Source organism: Petaurus breviceps, unplaced genomic scaffold (assembly GCF_028583685.1).
Source record: "Petaurus breviceps papuanus isolate PSGF00001 unplaced genomic scaffold, PetGlider_PUasm1.0 207, whole genome shotgun sequence".
In the NCBI taxonomy this organism is placed as follows: domain Eukaryota; kingdom Metazoa; phylum Chordata; class Mammalia; order Diprotodontia; family Petauridae; genus Petaurus; species Petaurus breviceps.
In genome coordinates this window covers 30,025,133-30,039,528 of record NW_027185850.1, presented here as the reverse complement: position 1 = coordinate 30,039,528, position 14,396 = coordinate 30,025,133, and the positions used below count along the sequence as shown (strand labels likewise).

General features: G+C 56.4%; 2 protein-coding genes and 1 long non-coding RNA gene across 5 annotated transcripts in view; 2 read left to right on the top strand and 1 right to left on the bottom strand.

Annotated features, from left to right (window-relative positions):
* LOC138165041 (E3 ubiquitin-protein ligase HECTD3-like) overlaps nt 1–827 on the bottom strand; it is a 13,041-nt gene extending 12,214 nt beyond the window's left edge. Inside the window, exon 1 of the mRNA XM_069093139.1 lies at nt 354–827. Within this exon, the coding sequence (XP_068949240.1) occupies nt 354–727 (374 nt within the window). The 5' untranslated portion in view covers nt 728–827. The remainder of the gene's footprint in view (nt 1–353) is intronic.
* LOC138165042 (uncharacterized) overlaps nt 1–5,036 on the top strand; it is a 5,897-nt gene extending 861 nt beyond the window's left edge. The window contains exon 2 of the long non-coding RNA XR_011169250.1: nt 3,544–5,036. This is a non-coding gene — a long non-coding RNA (uncharacterized lncRNA). The remainder of the gene's footprint in view (nt 1–3,543) is intronic.
* A 2,669-nt stretch (nt 5,037–7,705) lies between these two features.
* Nucleotides 7,706–12,661, top strand: LOC138165040 (uroporphyrinogen decarboxylase-like). 3 transcript variants are annotated; one of them, XM_069093136.1, is made up of 9 exons: nt 7,713–7,822; nt 8,417–8,586; nt 8,683–8,762; nt 9,673–9,735; nt 9,827–10,186; nt 10,310–10,447; nt 10,750–10,850; nt 11,128–11,194; nt 11,509–12,661. In XM_069093136.1, exons 1-9 carry the CDS (start codon nt 7,803–7,805, stop codon nt 11,668–11,670), a joined length of 1,161 nt encoding a protein of 386 aa, XP_068949237.1. In that variant the 5' UTR covers nt 7,713–7,802; the 3' UTR covers nt 11,671–12,661. The 3 variants fall into 3 exon arrangements, with proteins under 3 accessions (XP_068949238.1, XP_068949237.1, XP_068949239.1); XM_069093138.1 differs by having other exon boundaries at nt 7,759–7,822; nt 8,414–8,586; XM_069093137.1 differs by lacking the exon at nt 9,673–9,735 and having other exon boundaries at nt 7,706–7,822; nt 8,414–8,586.
* Nucleotides 12,662–14,396: the final 1,735 nt, after the last annotated feature.

Sequence of the window (14,396 nt, the reverse complement as noted above, 5' to 3'; positions counted from 1 at the left end):
GAGAGAGAGAGCAAGGGAGAGAAGGAAACAGGGGAAGAAGGGGGGAGGGAAGGGAGGGGAAGGGAGGAGGGCAATAGAGGAAAGAAGGAAGGGGGGGGGGGGGGCCATCACAAGCCAAAGCAGCCTCTTCTACAAGGGGCACTGTCTTGCCCGGGGCCTCTAGGACTTGAGGCCGCGCCTCGGGAGGCTGTCCCCTCTCCCCTCCGTAGGGACTAGCCCCCGTCTAGGTCCGCGCCGGCCCCCCCCCCCCGCAGACCCGGAAGTGGCCGGGCCCAGGGCAGGGCCAGGTGCCAGCTTGGCTAGGGCAAAGGGCACGGGTAAAGGCTCGGTGTCCGGGGCCGCCCCCCCTCCGCGCCCCCGCCCTCCCCGCGGACGCCCTCACCCTGGTCAGCTTGACCCAGAGCCCGTGGCTATTGCAGAACTCCTCGCCCGTGGCCCGCACGCAGCCCCCGCGCGGCACCTCGATGCTGCCCAGGCTGCCGCGCCCGGCACGCCTGGCGGCGGGGCCGGCGGCGGCGGGGTCCGGCGCCGCCCACACGGGCAGCACGCAGCGCGGGGGCCCGGGGCCCGCGGGGTCCTTGCACAGCTTGTAGCGGACCTCGCGGGGCACAAAGGCCAGCGGCCGCGGCAGCGGGCGGGCAGCGCGGAGGCAGCGGGCCGCCTCCTGCAGGAAGCGCACCCGGCCCAACAGCCCGTGCGGGGACTCGGCCGCAGAGCCCCCCGCCATGGCCCGGCGCGGGGAAGGGGGAGCCGGCCGGGGCAAGAGCGCGGCGGCGGGACTCGAACCTCCGACTCGGCGCCCCGCAACAACGCAGAGCCGGCGACCTCCGAGGCCGGCCCGTAATGACCCGCCTAGTCCCGCAGCACGGCCGTATTGCCCCGCGTAGCCCCGCAGCCCTCAGAGCGCCGCGGTGGTGCCCCGCCCCCTGCGGCCGCGTGCGCCCCTCCCAGCTCACGTTTGGGGCTCTGCTTCACCGGCTCGGACACTTAGAGGCCGCTGGGCCTGACCCCCGCCTCCCTTCCCGTCCCGCTCCCGGCCGGCCTCCAAGCCGGCCGCCCTCGCCTGCATCTGCCGTCCGCTAAGGAATCCCCGCTCCCCCGCCCCCGACCTCGTTCTCTCCCACTCCTCCCAGTCGCTGGCTGCCCCGGAGTCACTGGACGTCCTGGGCTAGCCACCAACCCGGGTCCGGCCCCGCCCCCATCGCTCTGGTCCGGGGGTCCCTCATCACCCCGCAGCCCCTCGTCCTGCGAAGTCGGCTCTGTTCACCCCTCTCCCTTGGCACAGCTGCGGGCAACGCCTGCCTCCTCCGGGAGCTCTCCGGACCCGGCTCCGGGTCTCCCTCTCCAGCCTGACTCGGGCCCTTGGACTTGACGTCCATCGCCCTGGCCTCCGAGCAACTGTCAGCCTCCTCAAACCCCATCAGCTCCTCACCGGGGCTCGCCGTCAGCCCACTACAATGGACAGCTCCTCCATCCGAACTCTATCCTCCTTCTTCCCGGTGACTCTACCCTGCCCCCACCATCTCTGCGCTTCACCACTCCCAACCCATTTTTCACTTCATCCAGCCTTTCCATGCGTCCACTCCTCGGTACTTTGTCCTGGTATCGTCCCTGCTCTGACTCCAAGCATTTATTAAGTGCCTGCTGTGTGCAGGGGCCACAAAGGAAGGCAAAGAGAGCTTCCGTCTAATGTAATTTTAAATTCCTCCCCAACTTGACCACTCCTACTCAAACTCCAGCCCTGAATTACCCTCATCACCGATGTTCTCAGTTCCTACTCCCGAGCTGCTGAACAGAGCTGGAAGAAGTCATACAACCCAGCTGAAAGGTTCTACCACACGTTTTTATCTGATCCAACTGGGCTCTCACCACAGCAAGGCAATGCTTCTAGCCTCCTAGCCTGAATGAGCACTCTGTCCCACCTCTCACGGAGGCTGCTCTAACTTGTTCTTCGTTCCTCAAGTTCCCCCCTCCCTCCCACCTCAGGAGCCTGCCCCCTTCTTTACTAAGAAAATAGAGGCACTACAGGAGAGTTCCTGCTTCTCTCCTATTCTTCATCCCCAAACCTCCTATCATCACCTTCCACTCTCTCCCCATTTCTAACAAAGAGCTGGGCCCTCTCCTTGCCAAAGAGGACCTCTGAACATGTGCCCTCCATCCCATCCCTTCCCATCCTCTTTATCAGCCCCACTCTGTCATCAGTCCTCAACCCTGGGGTGTTGGAGGGGGGTAGGATTTTTTGTACACTTATTCTTGCTATATCTTTTGCTAATTGATACTGTGTTTCAACAGAAGTGGGGTGCTACTCACAGGCCCCCAACAAATTGGGGGGGGAAATACAACTGGGAACTTGAGCTGATGATTCAAAAAAAAGATGCACCCCAACCCCTCAGGGTTACCCCTGGTACACTCAGGGGCAAATGTGGCCCACCCTTCTTCTGAGCTAGGGACACTAAAAAAAAACAAACCTTCTCTAGAGCCTAGACCGGAGTGAGGAACCTGTGGCCTCAAGGCCACATGCAGCCCCCTAGGTCCTCAAGTGTGGCCCTTTGACTGAATCAGAAGTTCACCCCCAGACCAGATCTAGACCCTCCAGCTGTGTCCTAGATCCCTCCTCCCTTCTCAAGCCAATGTCTGAGAAAAGTCATCTCCAGTGAGGCCCCCACTTCCTCTTCTCTCACTGGCTCCTCCACCTTTTGCAATCTGGCTTCCAGCCTCATCGCCCCACCCAAAATGCTCCCTCCAAAGTGAAGGAGGACCCTGGAGGGGCCAAATCTGAAGCTCTTTCCTCCGTCCTGATCCTTCTTGACCTCGGTGGCACGTTTGACCCCACTGTTGCTCTCCCTACCCTCGATCTCCAAGACCCTGGTCTCTCCTGCTTCTCCTCCCCCCTTTCTCAGTCTCGTCTGCTCCACCCTCATCCAGGTGTCCCCTGTGGCCCTGGTCCTAAGCCAGCCTCTCTTCTTCCTCTCCATCAGCCACCTTGGGTTCCATGACCATCTCTATGTAAATGAGTTGGGATAGAGAAATCCAACCCTAAACTCTCTTGCATCACCAACTGCCTTCTGGACATCTTTAAAAAGAGACATCTTGAGCTCAACATGTCCCAGACTGACCTCCTTATCTTTCCTCCTAAATCCTCCCCTTTCCAATCTTCCCTGTTATTATGGTGGGTGCCTGCATTTTTCTAGTCACCTAGGCTCAAACCTTGACTCCTCTCTCTTCCCGCCCTGCCAGCCCCCTGCCCCTATATCCTATACCCTATATATTGCCAAGGTCTGTGGACTTCATCTTAGCAACACCTCTCCTCTACTTCCCCTCTTTCCTCTGACTCTGCTCCCACCCTTGGCCAGGCCTCCTCATCTCTCATTCTGTCCATTCCAAGAGCCTTCTCACCGAGCTCCCTGCCTCCTGTCTCTCCCCTCTTCAGTCCCTCATGGGCTATACAGAGATATACCTGTACCTATGCCAAAGTGATTTTTGTACACTTATACTTGTATATATTTGTACACAAAGTGACTTTCCTTACTCACTGAATTCCAGCAGCTTCCCGTGGCCTCTGGGATCACCTGTGAACTCCTCAGTTGAAATTTTAAAGCCATTTCCCATCTTTCCAGAGTCATTGGTAAGACCCCTCCCACACTGCACTGCAGACTGACCTCCCTGTGCCTAGCAATGCTCCCAGATCTCCCTTCTTCCTTGCCCCTCCTACAGCTTGTCTTCCTGCCACGTACCTGCCGCAGCTGCCTTCATCCCTCCCAAGCTACCTTGTCCCTGTCTGTGTTTATTCTAGAGGCACATGTAGATTTGTATTTATTGGAGGCACCTGGTGGCACAGTAGATAGAGCACTGAACCTGGAGACAGGAAGACCTGAGTTCAAATCCAGCCTCAGACACTTATTAACTGTGACCCCAAGCTAGTCACTTCACCTCTATTTGCCTCAGTTTCCTCAACTGTAAAATGGGTATAACAATAGCACCTACCTCTCAGAGTTGTGAGGATCAAATGAGATCATATTTGTAAAGTGCTTGGCATACAGTAGGTGCCATATAAGTGCTTATTCTCTTCTCTTACTCTGCGCATAATTTTTGATTTTTGCATAATCTCCCCCAGTTGACTGGAAGTTCCTCGAGGGCAGGGGGGTGGGGTTCACTTTTGTCTCTGTATCTCTAGTGCCCAGGCATTTGATAAGAAGCACAGCTCCAAGAGGTGAGACAGTGGGCATCTAGGCAGTAGATGAAGACCATGCCTTCAGAGTGTAGCAGTGAAGGAGGAGAGACGTGGACCAGGAGCAGCCCAATGGGAAGACCCAGGAGGAGAGATGACCACCTTTGTGGGCAGTGAGGGATATGGTCAAACCAAAACTGCCAGAGACTGAGGGCCTGATGCCTGAGTGGGTCTCTAGTGGAGAAAGGGGAGAAAATAGCATTAAGGTCATCTGGAATCCAAGGAGAAACAAGAGATTTTGGAACAGGGGAATCTCTGGTATTCAGAGTGTAGCACCAGGCTCTGATCTCCTTCTTCCAACCCTCATACATGCTGGCTGAATGAGGATCTCAGAGGTGGCTACTATTTGTAACCCTTAGGGCTCCAGGGGTAAACCTGAGGCCTGAGGGAATGGTTTTTCTACAATTCATGAGCGCCCATCGGTGTGCTTCCTCTAATGTGCTATCAGTTGATAGCAATTAGTCAGAGTTAATTAGTATATAGAAACATGAATTTACTAAGGTAATATAGTAAGAATAGTAAGTACCAAACATGACACACTCTCCCACAAATACACACAGAGTCCAGGGGAAGGCAGGATCAGGCTGAGAATATATGATTCTCCTCAAGTGATTACCTGTCAAGACCTTGGCCAGAACATTTCCACCATTGAGATGGCCTGACATTTGCATGTCTGCATTCCAAATGAGCCTCGCTGGGTGTGACTGAGTCTCCTCAACCAATCCCACTGCACTTTTTGAGTAGGCTTATTTTATTTCATCCAATGGCTTTCATTTCTTCTAAATTGATTAAAGACCAGTTTAATGCCTTTCATCAGTTGATTCAGTATTTAGATGATTCTCACCTGATTTGATTCAAGTGACTTCCACCTTTATAAGAGGAAAGACAGGGAGAGGGTTTATGACACTGCCTCCAAGGCTGATGGTTGGTCTTAATCCTGAGGAAGAGGCAGCAGGGGAAGAAGGTTTGTCACATGTCCTAAGGGAGGGCAGTATAAGGATTGCTGAGCAGGGGTGAGGGTCTAGACATACTTGGGACCTGGAAGTGATTTGAAAAAGGCTTGATTTAATCTACTCTGATCCAGTAGGCCTTGATTGAATATAATAATACATAATTAAATGTATTCCAGAGACAAGGGTATTTGGGTCCAGAAATGGGAACAACAGGGAACAAAGAATTCTAGAATGAATTACTGAGAATTTAAAGTAGTTTTGAGTCAAGAAGTAAGTAATACTAAGGGGTCCAATGAGATAAATGTATATCAAGTGCTTATCATCATCATATAGGAAGGGACTTGTAGACAGAGTTTGGATTTGGATTCAGATGACCTGGGTTTGAATCCTGACTTTGCAACTTACAGTCTGTGGGACCATAGGCTGGCCATGCTACTTCTCAGTCTCCTCATTTACCAAATGAAGAATTTGGACAATCTGGTCCATCTGAAATCTGAATCAATGGTCTCAGGTTGTGTTGAGAGGTAGGGTCCATGTGCAAAAATATTTTTAGCAGCTCTTTTAATGGTGGCAAAGAACTGGAAATTGATGGTATGCCCATCGATTGAGGAATGGCTGAACAAGTTGTATTATATGAATGTAACGGAATTCTATTGTTCCATAAGAAATGATGAGCAGGCAGGCTTCAGAAAAACCTGGAAAGACTTACATGAACTGATGCTGAGTGAAGTGAGCAGAACCAGGAGAACATTGTGCAATGACCAACTTAGACTTAGCTCTTTTTAGCAATAGAATGTTCGAATCTAAGACAACTCCTAAAGACTCAGGATGGAAAATGCCATCCACACCCAGAGAAGAACTATGGAGTCTGAATGCAGAGAGAAGCAGACTATTTTCTCCTCTTTTCTTTCTTTCTCATGATTTCTCCCTTTTGTTCTGATTCTCCTTTCACAACATGACTAACTCAGACATATGGTTAGCATGACTGTACATGTATAGCCTTTATCAGATTGCTTGCTGTCTTGGGGAGGGGGAAGGGGAAAGAGAAAAAAATTTGAAACTCAAAATTTTATAAAAGTGAACGTTGAAAACTAAAAACAATTTTGTTTTCATTTTTAAAAATTAAAAAAGAGAGAGGTGGGGTCTGGGACTGCCCTTACGTGCCCTGGCCTGGTCACACTGCATTGCCTCCATCTTCATGCCCCAAATGCACTCACTCCTCAAGCCTCTGCCTTTGGGGAAAATGTCTGATTTCTTTCCAAACTCTGGTCCAGCTGCCCCCACTGGTTGCTCCCTCTGTTTCCTACCAAGTTGCCCACTTTGGGACTTCTCCATCCTGACCCAGAAAGCTTTTTACCCTGCTAGATCATGTCTGCCCTGGAACTCACACCTCAGTAGCACCCCTCCCTTCCTCTCATTGAACAATGGTGATGTTTTTATTCCAGGACAGAACCCTGGACAGTCATCTCCTCATCTCCCATCAAGCTACGTTCCTCTGGGCTTCCCCATCACATCCCTCCTCACCCCCATTAGAATGTAAACCTCTTGAGGGCAGGACTGTTTCTTTTTGCTTGTTTGTATCCCCAGCTCTTATAATGATTCTTGCCAAACCCTAAGTGCATAATAAATGCTTGTTGCCTTGCTCCAGATGTCTCTGCCTTCAGTGTTATCGAATTTCCCAGGAGCTTCCACCTGAGTCCCTCCCCACTCCCAGCACATTCTTTATGCTGCCTTCACTTCCCTTAGCACTGAAAAGATGACCAAAGGGAAAGCCTGGGCCAAGAGGCTGGGGAAGGGCTGAAGGCTGTCATGCTACTCTCATGGGACGTGGGGCATATCTGCAAACAGACGGTGCCATAGGAAGGAAAGTTTCCCAGAGCCCTCTTAAGTTGGCAGAGTGCCCTTGGGTTTGCAGACACCCATTAGGTACAGTGACACCAGTCGAGAATCAGGAAGACCCGAGTTCAGATCCGGCCTCAGACACGTCCTAGCTGTGTGACCCTGGGCAAGTCACTTCACCCTGTTTGTCTCAGTTTCCTCATCTGTAAAATGAGCTGGAAAAGGAAACGGCGAACCAGCCCAGTATCTTGGTCAAGAAAGAGTCAGACACGACTAAACAACAAAGCTGGGTTTGAAATGTCTATCCAGACATGAGCTCATTTAGGATTTCCAACAAAAAAGTATGTGAGGGAGATACTACAACAATTCCTATTTTACAGCTGAGGAAACTGATGGTGGGTAATAGTGGAGCTCGAGGCTTCCCTTACTGAGTGACCCTGAGCAGGTAGCCTCCCCGCTCTGGGCCTCAGTTTCCCTATTGCCACCTCCATCACTGGCTGACGGGGGAGGCCTCGCCCATCCCTCACTAGGACTTTTTGCTGCGCCTTTGCTCTGGGCTTTACGGTAGTAAAGGGGTCCTGCAGGCATCGGCTCGGACAGCCCCAGCTCCCAAGCCTGCACTGTCATGTGACCACCAACATGGCGGCCCCCAGGAACGGCGTGGGGCGGGACCTGGCTGGCGTGGGGGCGGACCCCGGGGCGGAGGACAGGGCTGGGGGCGGAGCTTCCGGAGGAGGCTGGGGCTGCTCTTGGACCCCTCAGAGGAAAGTGGGGTCTGCGCGATGGAGGAGACCGGGCTAAGGTGAGTCCGGCCACGTCCCAGCTCCCGGCCCTCAGGCCCTGGCCTTGGTATTCGGGGCTCCCTGTCCTCCTATCCCCAAAACTCCCCCAACTTTGGCCCTGGCCTCGGCACTCAGGGCCTCTCGTCCTCCTCCCCAAGGACCCACACATGCCCAGCATGTCCTGGTCTCGGCACTTGGGGCTCCCTGTCCTCCTCCCCTAGGAACCCCCCACCTTGGCCCTAGCTTTCCCACTCAGGGCCCCCCATCCTGCTACCCCTGGACCCCCCACCTTGGCCCTGGCCTCAGCACTCAGGGCCCCCCATCCTGCTACCCCTGGACCCCCCACATTGGCTCTGGCCTCGGCACTCAGGGCCCCTCCATATCCTTCTACCCCCAAGACCTCCCCTGTCTCGGAGCCCTCTCCCCTCTTCCACGCTGACCACCTAGGGGTTCAGGGGGCTGTGTTGGGGCGGGGTAGAGGGTGGGGGGCTGCAGTGGGGTCAGGGCTGGGCCTACGGGTTGTGGGGGGGAAGGCTGGAGCAGGGCCTGGCCTGGGCTGATAAGGGGGGTGGGGTGCCGAAGCCTGAGGCCCCTCCCACCCCTCCCCCCAGCAGTAGCAGCAGCCCCAGCAGTGTTAGCCGGATCCCGTGTCCTAGCCCAGGCGGGGACTGCCACCAAGCCTTCCCTGAGCTGCAGAATGACACGTTCCTGCGGGCGGCCTGGGGGGAGGCCACAGACTACACACCAGTGTGGTGCATGCGCCAGGCGGGCCGCTACCTGACTGGTAAGAGGCCTGGGGCAGGGGGCAAAGGGAGGGCGGGACCCCCCCGGGACTCCCCCCACTCCCCTTGGGACTCCCCCAACTTTGCTCTCCCCCCAGAGTTCCTGGCCACCCGCGCTGGGCAGGACTTCTTCCTTACCTGCCGATCGCCAGAGACCTGCTGTGAGCTGACCCTGCAGGTAAGCTCTGGCCCCCCCATGTGCCCCTGGCTCTCAGTGTGGCCCCTCCTGGGGGCGTCCGAGGCCCCCAGCTGTGGACAGGAGGCCTGGCTTCCCACCCTAAGGCTCTTCCTGATCCAGAGCAAAGCCTCTGGGGTTTCCCAGCTTGCCCATTGCCAGGGCTGGGGGCTCTAAATTGCCTGATCCTAAGTGTGACTCGAACTCAGATCCCAGCTCTGTAGAACTGCAGAAGAGCCTCCCCTTCCTTCCTGAGCCTCCAAGTCACTGCAGAACTTGGGGGGAACCCTGCAGGTGAGCCCCACCTGGATGGAGCTGCTGCTGAGGGTGTGGAGGGCCTGGGGTGTAGAGCTCAGAGACAGAAATCCCGGGGCCCTGGTCCCTGGGAGGAATCTGGGGAGGAGGAGACTTGGGGGTAGGGCCCTGTAAGCAAATGCCCTGAAGGCACTGAACAAGCTGGCCAGGCTTGAGTCTCAAAGCACAGCCCCAAATGCCCTTCCTTTACCCCCAGGCAGCTGCCACCCTGTTCAAAAAACAGAGGCCTGCCCGGCCAAAGCAGACAAGGGATCTGGGGCCAGTGAGGCCCCAGGAGCCAGTGATGCCCCAGGAGCCAGGAACAACCAGGCTGCCCAGAGGAGGCCAGGGAGGAAGGGAGCCACAGCAACATTGTAGCCACTTTATAGAGGAGAAAACTGAGCACCAAAGCCCAGGGTGCCTGGGTCCGGGGCTTTGTCCCCTCTGCCAGCCCCTGGCCCTGGGCTCTGTGCCCCTGCTTTGGGGTAGCCATGCCCCTGGTCTCTGTGCCCTCCGCACTGAGGCGGCCATGCCCCTGGCCCTGGGCTCTGTGCCCCTGCTCTGGGACACCCGTGCCCCTGGCGCAGGCTCAGACGCTCATGCCCCTGTTTCCCCACAGCCGCTCCGACGCTTCCCCTTGGACGCTGCCATCATCTTCTCCGACATCCTGGTGGTGCCCCAGGTGTGATGGGGAGCCCTGGTGGAGGAGGGGGAGGGGTCCCCCAGCTCCAGGCCTGATCCTCAGGCTCAGGTTACCTCCCCCTCTTATCCAGGCACTGGGCATGCAGGTGACCATGGTGCCCGGCAAAGGGCCCACTTTCCCATCGCCTTTGAGGGCCGAGAAGGACCTGGACCGGCTCCAGGCCCCTGTGGATGTGGACAAGGAGCTGGGCTACGTGTTCCAGGCCATCACGCTGACCCGCCACCAGCTGGCAGGGCGCGTGCCGCTCATCGGCTTCTCGGGGGCCCCGTGGACACTAATGTCCTACATGGTGGAGGGAGGCGGCTCAAACACCATGGCCCAGGCCAAGCGATGGCTCTACCAGTGGCCCAAGGCCAGTCACCGCCTGCTGGGCCTCCTGACCGATGTCCTCGTCCCCTACCTGGTGGGCCAGGTGGCTGCAGGGGCCCAGGTGAGGGGCCAGGAGACATGGGAGGTGGGGAGACAGGAGGGAGGGGAAGGCCCAGGGTATGGTCTCTCCAAGGCCTGTCTGGTGCTGCCCCCTCTTATCTTCTGACCTCTAACCTCCCCCCAGGCCCTGCAGGTGTTTGAGTCTCATGCCGGCCACCTGGGCCCTGAGCTCTTCTCAGAGTTCGCACTGCCCTACATCCGTGATGTGGCCAAGAGGGTCAAGGCCGGGCTGCAGGAGGTGGGACTGGCACCAGTGCCCTTGGTGAGGCCCCAATGTGGACAAGGGTCTGAAAGGAGACAGGTTGGGGGAGGGGAGCATGGCAGGGGCTGGTTCAAGCCCTCCAGGCCTCAGTTTCCCCCTTTGTTGTGACCCCCCCCTCCTGGGGCTGTTGTGGGGAAAATATTGATTTTAATCTTAAAGTACTTCTGGGGAGATGGGGGGGGGGGTTCCAAGAAAACCCGGCCCCTGGGGGTTGACGGGAGTTCAGGGGCCAGGCTAGCCAAATAGGCCGGAGGTGTCCATCTCAGCTTGGGACTCTCATCTCTGCCCTTCCCCCTGCCCAGATCATCTTTGCCAAGGATGGGCACTACGCACTGGAAGAGCTGGCCCAGGCTGGCTATGAAGTTGTTGGAATTGATTGGAAAGTGAACCCTGCCCTGGCCCGGTAAGCAGGGGCCCTGGTCACCCAGACCTGCTCTGCCTCAGACTGATAATGTGACCTTCCACCAGGCATTTCCCGTCTTGTACCTCAGTTTCCCCATGTGTAAAATGGAGGGTTCTTTTTCAGGGGCTTCCCAGGGCTAATGATGTGTGAATGGGAGGCCTCCTGACAAGGGTGGATTGTTGGGGAGATGACTTTTGGGGTGGGGAGACCCCCCAGGAATAGGCCTTTATGACTCTGGCTTCTGGCAAATGCTTATTGACTGAATAACTGGTTTCAGGAAACGTGTGGGCAAGTCAGTGACCCTTCAGGGCAATCTGGACCCCTGTGCCCTCTACGCCTCCAAGGTAGGGCAAATGGGGGAGGGTCTATGGGCTCCGTGGGCATAGTGTGTGTCCGTGAGCACAGGTGCCACCCTCAGTGTGTGTCTGTGGGTGCAGGTGCATGCCTCGGTGTGTATCCGTGGGCACAGGTACCCCCCTTAGTGTGTGTTTGTGGGTGCAGGTGCGTCCCTTGGTGTGTGTCTGTGGGCGCAGCTGCCCCCTTCAGTGTGTGTCCATGGGCACAGGTGCAGCCCTTGGTGTGTGTCCATGGGCACAGGTGACCTCTTAGTGTGCCTTTCTGGCATCCCCCAGCCCACACCTCCATGTGCTTCCCATAGGAGAAAATCGGACAATGTGTGGAAGAGATGCTGGAAGCCTTTGGGCCCCAGAGGCACATCGCCAACCTGGGCCATGGGATCTACCCGGACATGGATCCTGCTCACATTGGCGCCTTTGTGGAGGCCGTGCATCGGCACTCCCGCCGGCTCCGGAACAAGTGACACTCCCTCCCTCCTACCCCCCCCCCCGGGCTGGTCTCAGGTGTCCCCCCTCATCCCCGACACAAGAATGTCTGTGAGAAAGTCTATTTTTAAGAGAATAAAGAGTCTCTAGTGGCCTGGCCTGGCCTGGATCGCCATCATCCCTGTCCCTCCTCCTTCAGAGGCCAGGTTTCACCTGGGGCTTCTGGCATGGAGCCATTTCACTTTGGGGCCACGGCCCTTGACCCCGCTGCTGTCTTCACCCGACTCGACAGCCTGATGCTACTTGAGGGCCTGCCTTGAGGGTCAAGAGTCTGGGCTAGGGGCTCCTGCAGGAAGAAGATTAGAGATGGGAAGGGGCAGCCAGTGCCTCTGCCTGGGGGTCAGACCGAGGATGAGCAGGACTGGGCTGACCACTTCAAAGGGAGGGGGCCCACAAGCCAGCTTTGCAGGGAGATAGCACGCTTGGGAGAAGGGAAGGGCCAGGCCCTCCCCACCACTGGGCCTGGGTTCTTTCACCTGGAAAAAGGAAGAGTTGGGTCTCTGGAGTCTCTCCCAGTGCCTGGGCTTGTGTCAAACAGCAGGGGTCAGGGAATGTGTGTGAAGGTACGGGGCCTGGGCTGCACAAGGCCGGCCTAGCCCTTTCTGAAGCCAAGGGACAGCACCCAGCCCTGGAGATCCGGAGGGGCCAAGACTGCCGCAAAATTCACCCAGGCACAGGGGGCACAGGCCTTTTCTTCCCTGGTTCTCATCTCCATGATCCGTAAGGTCCACCGTTGAGGTGGAGAGGCAGCTGGTCTGGGGTTCAAATCCTGCCTCAGAGGTAATACCCACCCCAGGCAAGCTCCTTAACCTCTGTCTGCCTCAGTGTCCTCATCTGTAAAATGGGGACAGTAAAGACACCTGGCTCCCAGGGCTTTTGTGCATGTCCAATGAGGTCAAGTTTGTAAAGTGCTCTGAATGATACCTGGCACACAGCAGGCGTTTAATAAATGCGTGTTCCTTTCCCCTTCGTTCATTCATTCATTGAGGACGCGCATTTGACCACAAGATGGCGCTGGCAGGCTAAAGTTTGTGAGAGGAAAGTGCTTGAGGGTTAGTGGGGCCTGGGGATCAGGGCTGGGCTTGAGAGCCTGGGCTTCCACCCGGAAAAGACTCGGCCGGCAGAAGCCCAAGGGAAATAGAAACCCCTCTTATCCAGCCCCATCTCACTTTACAGATGAGGAAACTGAGGCCTAGAGAGGGAAGGGGATTTGCCCAAAAGCACAGAGGGAGGCAAAATTTGAACCCTGGTCCTCTGAGTGCAAACCCAGCATCTTTTTCATTACCATGAGGGTGGTCTTCAAGCATCTCAAAGGGTCCTCATGGAGAGGTGGCATTAGCCTTGTCTGCTTGGCCCCCAGAGATCCCCCGGGAAGGGGGTGACAGGACAGAGTTTTATGTCTTAAAAAACCGAGAGCAATGGTTGGGCTACCTCTGGAGGTAGTGAGCTCCCCGTCCCAAGAGGTATTCAAGGAGAGGCTTGTCAGGGATGTTGTTGTGGGATTCTGTTCCTACTGGGAGGTTCCATGCTGGGAGCATAGCCAGGAATCCCCTGTCAGACCATAAGTTCTCATCATTGCATGGGGCTGGTCCCTGCCACCCTACTGCCCATGGCCCTGGTTTTTTTAGTCCTGGCTGAGGGCAGTCCCCAAACATTTATTAGCTGCATTCAGACGAGTCTGCAGAGACCCAGGTCCAGAGAGCTGTCAGACAGCCTTCTGTGAGGGGCCCACCCATCAAAGAGGTGAATGGGGGCATCAGAGGGGGCTTCCTGGAAGAGATGATGTTCAAAGTGAGCTTTAAGGGTGAGGATTTAAAGAAAAGGTTTAACGTGAGCTTTAAGGAAAAGCCAGGCCTGGGGTTGCTGGGAGCCAGGAGTGGGAGGGACAAACACCCCTTCCAGGGGCAGGACTCATTTCTCCTGAGAAAGTCTCAGGAGACCCCTGTTGTGGGAGAGCCCAGTATAGACTCGAACCCTGGTTAGAGCATAGCTCAGCTGCTCCAGGTCAGGGCAAGGCAAGAGCTCAGGCCTTGGAGTCAGGGGTCCCTGAGCTGGGGTCCCAAGGTCTCAAGACCTTGGAAAAGTTCCAGGCTTTTCCCAGAGCACAGGAGGGTTGGGGAGAGTCACAGAAAGCATTGTCAGGGCCTGATGTTAGTAGCCTGAGTCTGAGAGCTAGCCCCCAGTGGGCGGGGCTGCCTGGGGTGGGGGTCCTCCCTCCCTAGAGGTTCCTTCCACCAGCATCTGTACCTAGAATTGGTTTCTGGGCCCAAGGAAGGCTGTTGGTGGGATACTCCCCTCCCATCATTTACCAGTTCCTTCTCCAGAGCTGGAGCAGACTCCCATGCCTTTGGAAGCCCAGCAGGGCAGGCTCTGGGACACCAGCACTCTAGACTGGCTGGGGAAGTCAGGACCACTCAAAGAGCAGTGGGGAGCCAAGGGAGGAGTCCTACAGGGACCTCAGGACCTGCAGTGAGCTGGCACGGACTAAGGCCCTCTGAGTGTGGCCGGGCAGGAAGTGAGGGGCACATCCCTGAGGGTATCCTGGACTGCAGAGCCCTCACCAACCACACCTTCTAGTGGGGAGCTTTGGGTAGAATGATGCCCATTTTACAGAAGAAAGTAGTCTCACCAAGGTGAGGTGGTCTGATGGGGGGGGTAGTCACCTGACTAGGAAGTGCCAGATTCAGTTTGAGCCCAGGAGCTG

What these genes read in the sequence shown, in the direction of transcription:
- LOC138165040 (XM_069093138.1), top strand. Translation starts at nt 7,803, where the DNA reads ATGGAGGAGACCGGGCTAAG. An exon ending in ATGGAGGAGACCGGGCTAAG is followed by an intron (nt 7,823 to 8,413) that starts GTGAGTCCGGCC and finishes CCCTCCCCCCAG; the next exon opens with CAGTAGCAGCAGCCCCAGCA. An exon ending in GGCGGGCCGCTACCTGACTG is followed by an intron (nt 8,587 to 8,682) that starts GTAAGAGGCCTG and finishes CTCTCCCCCCAG; the next exon opens with AGTTCCTGGCCACCCGCGCT.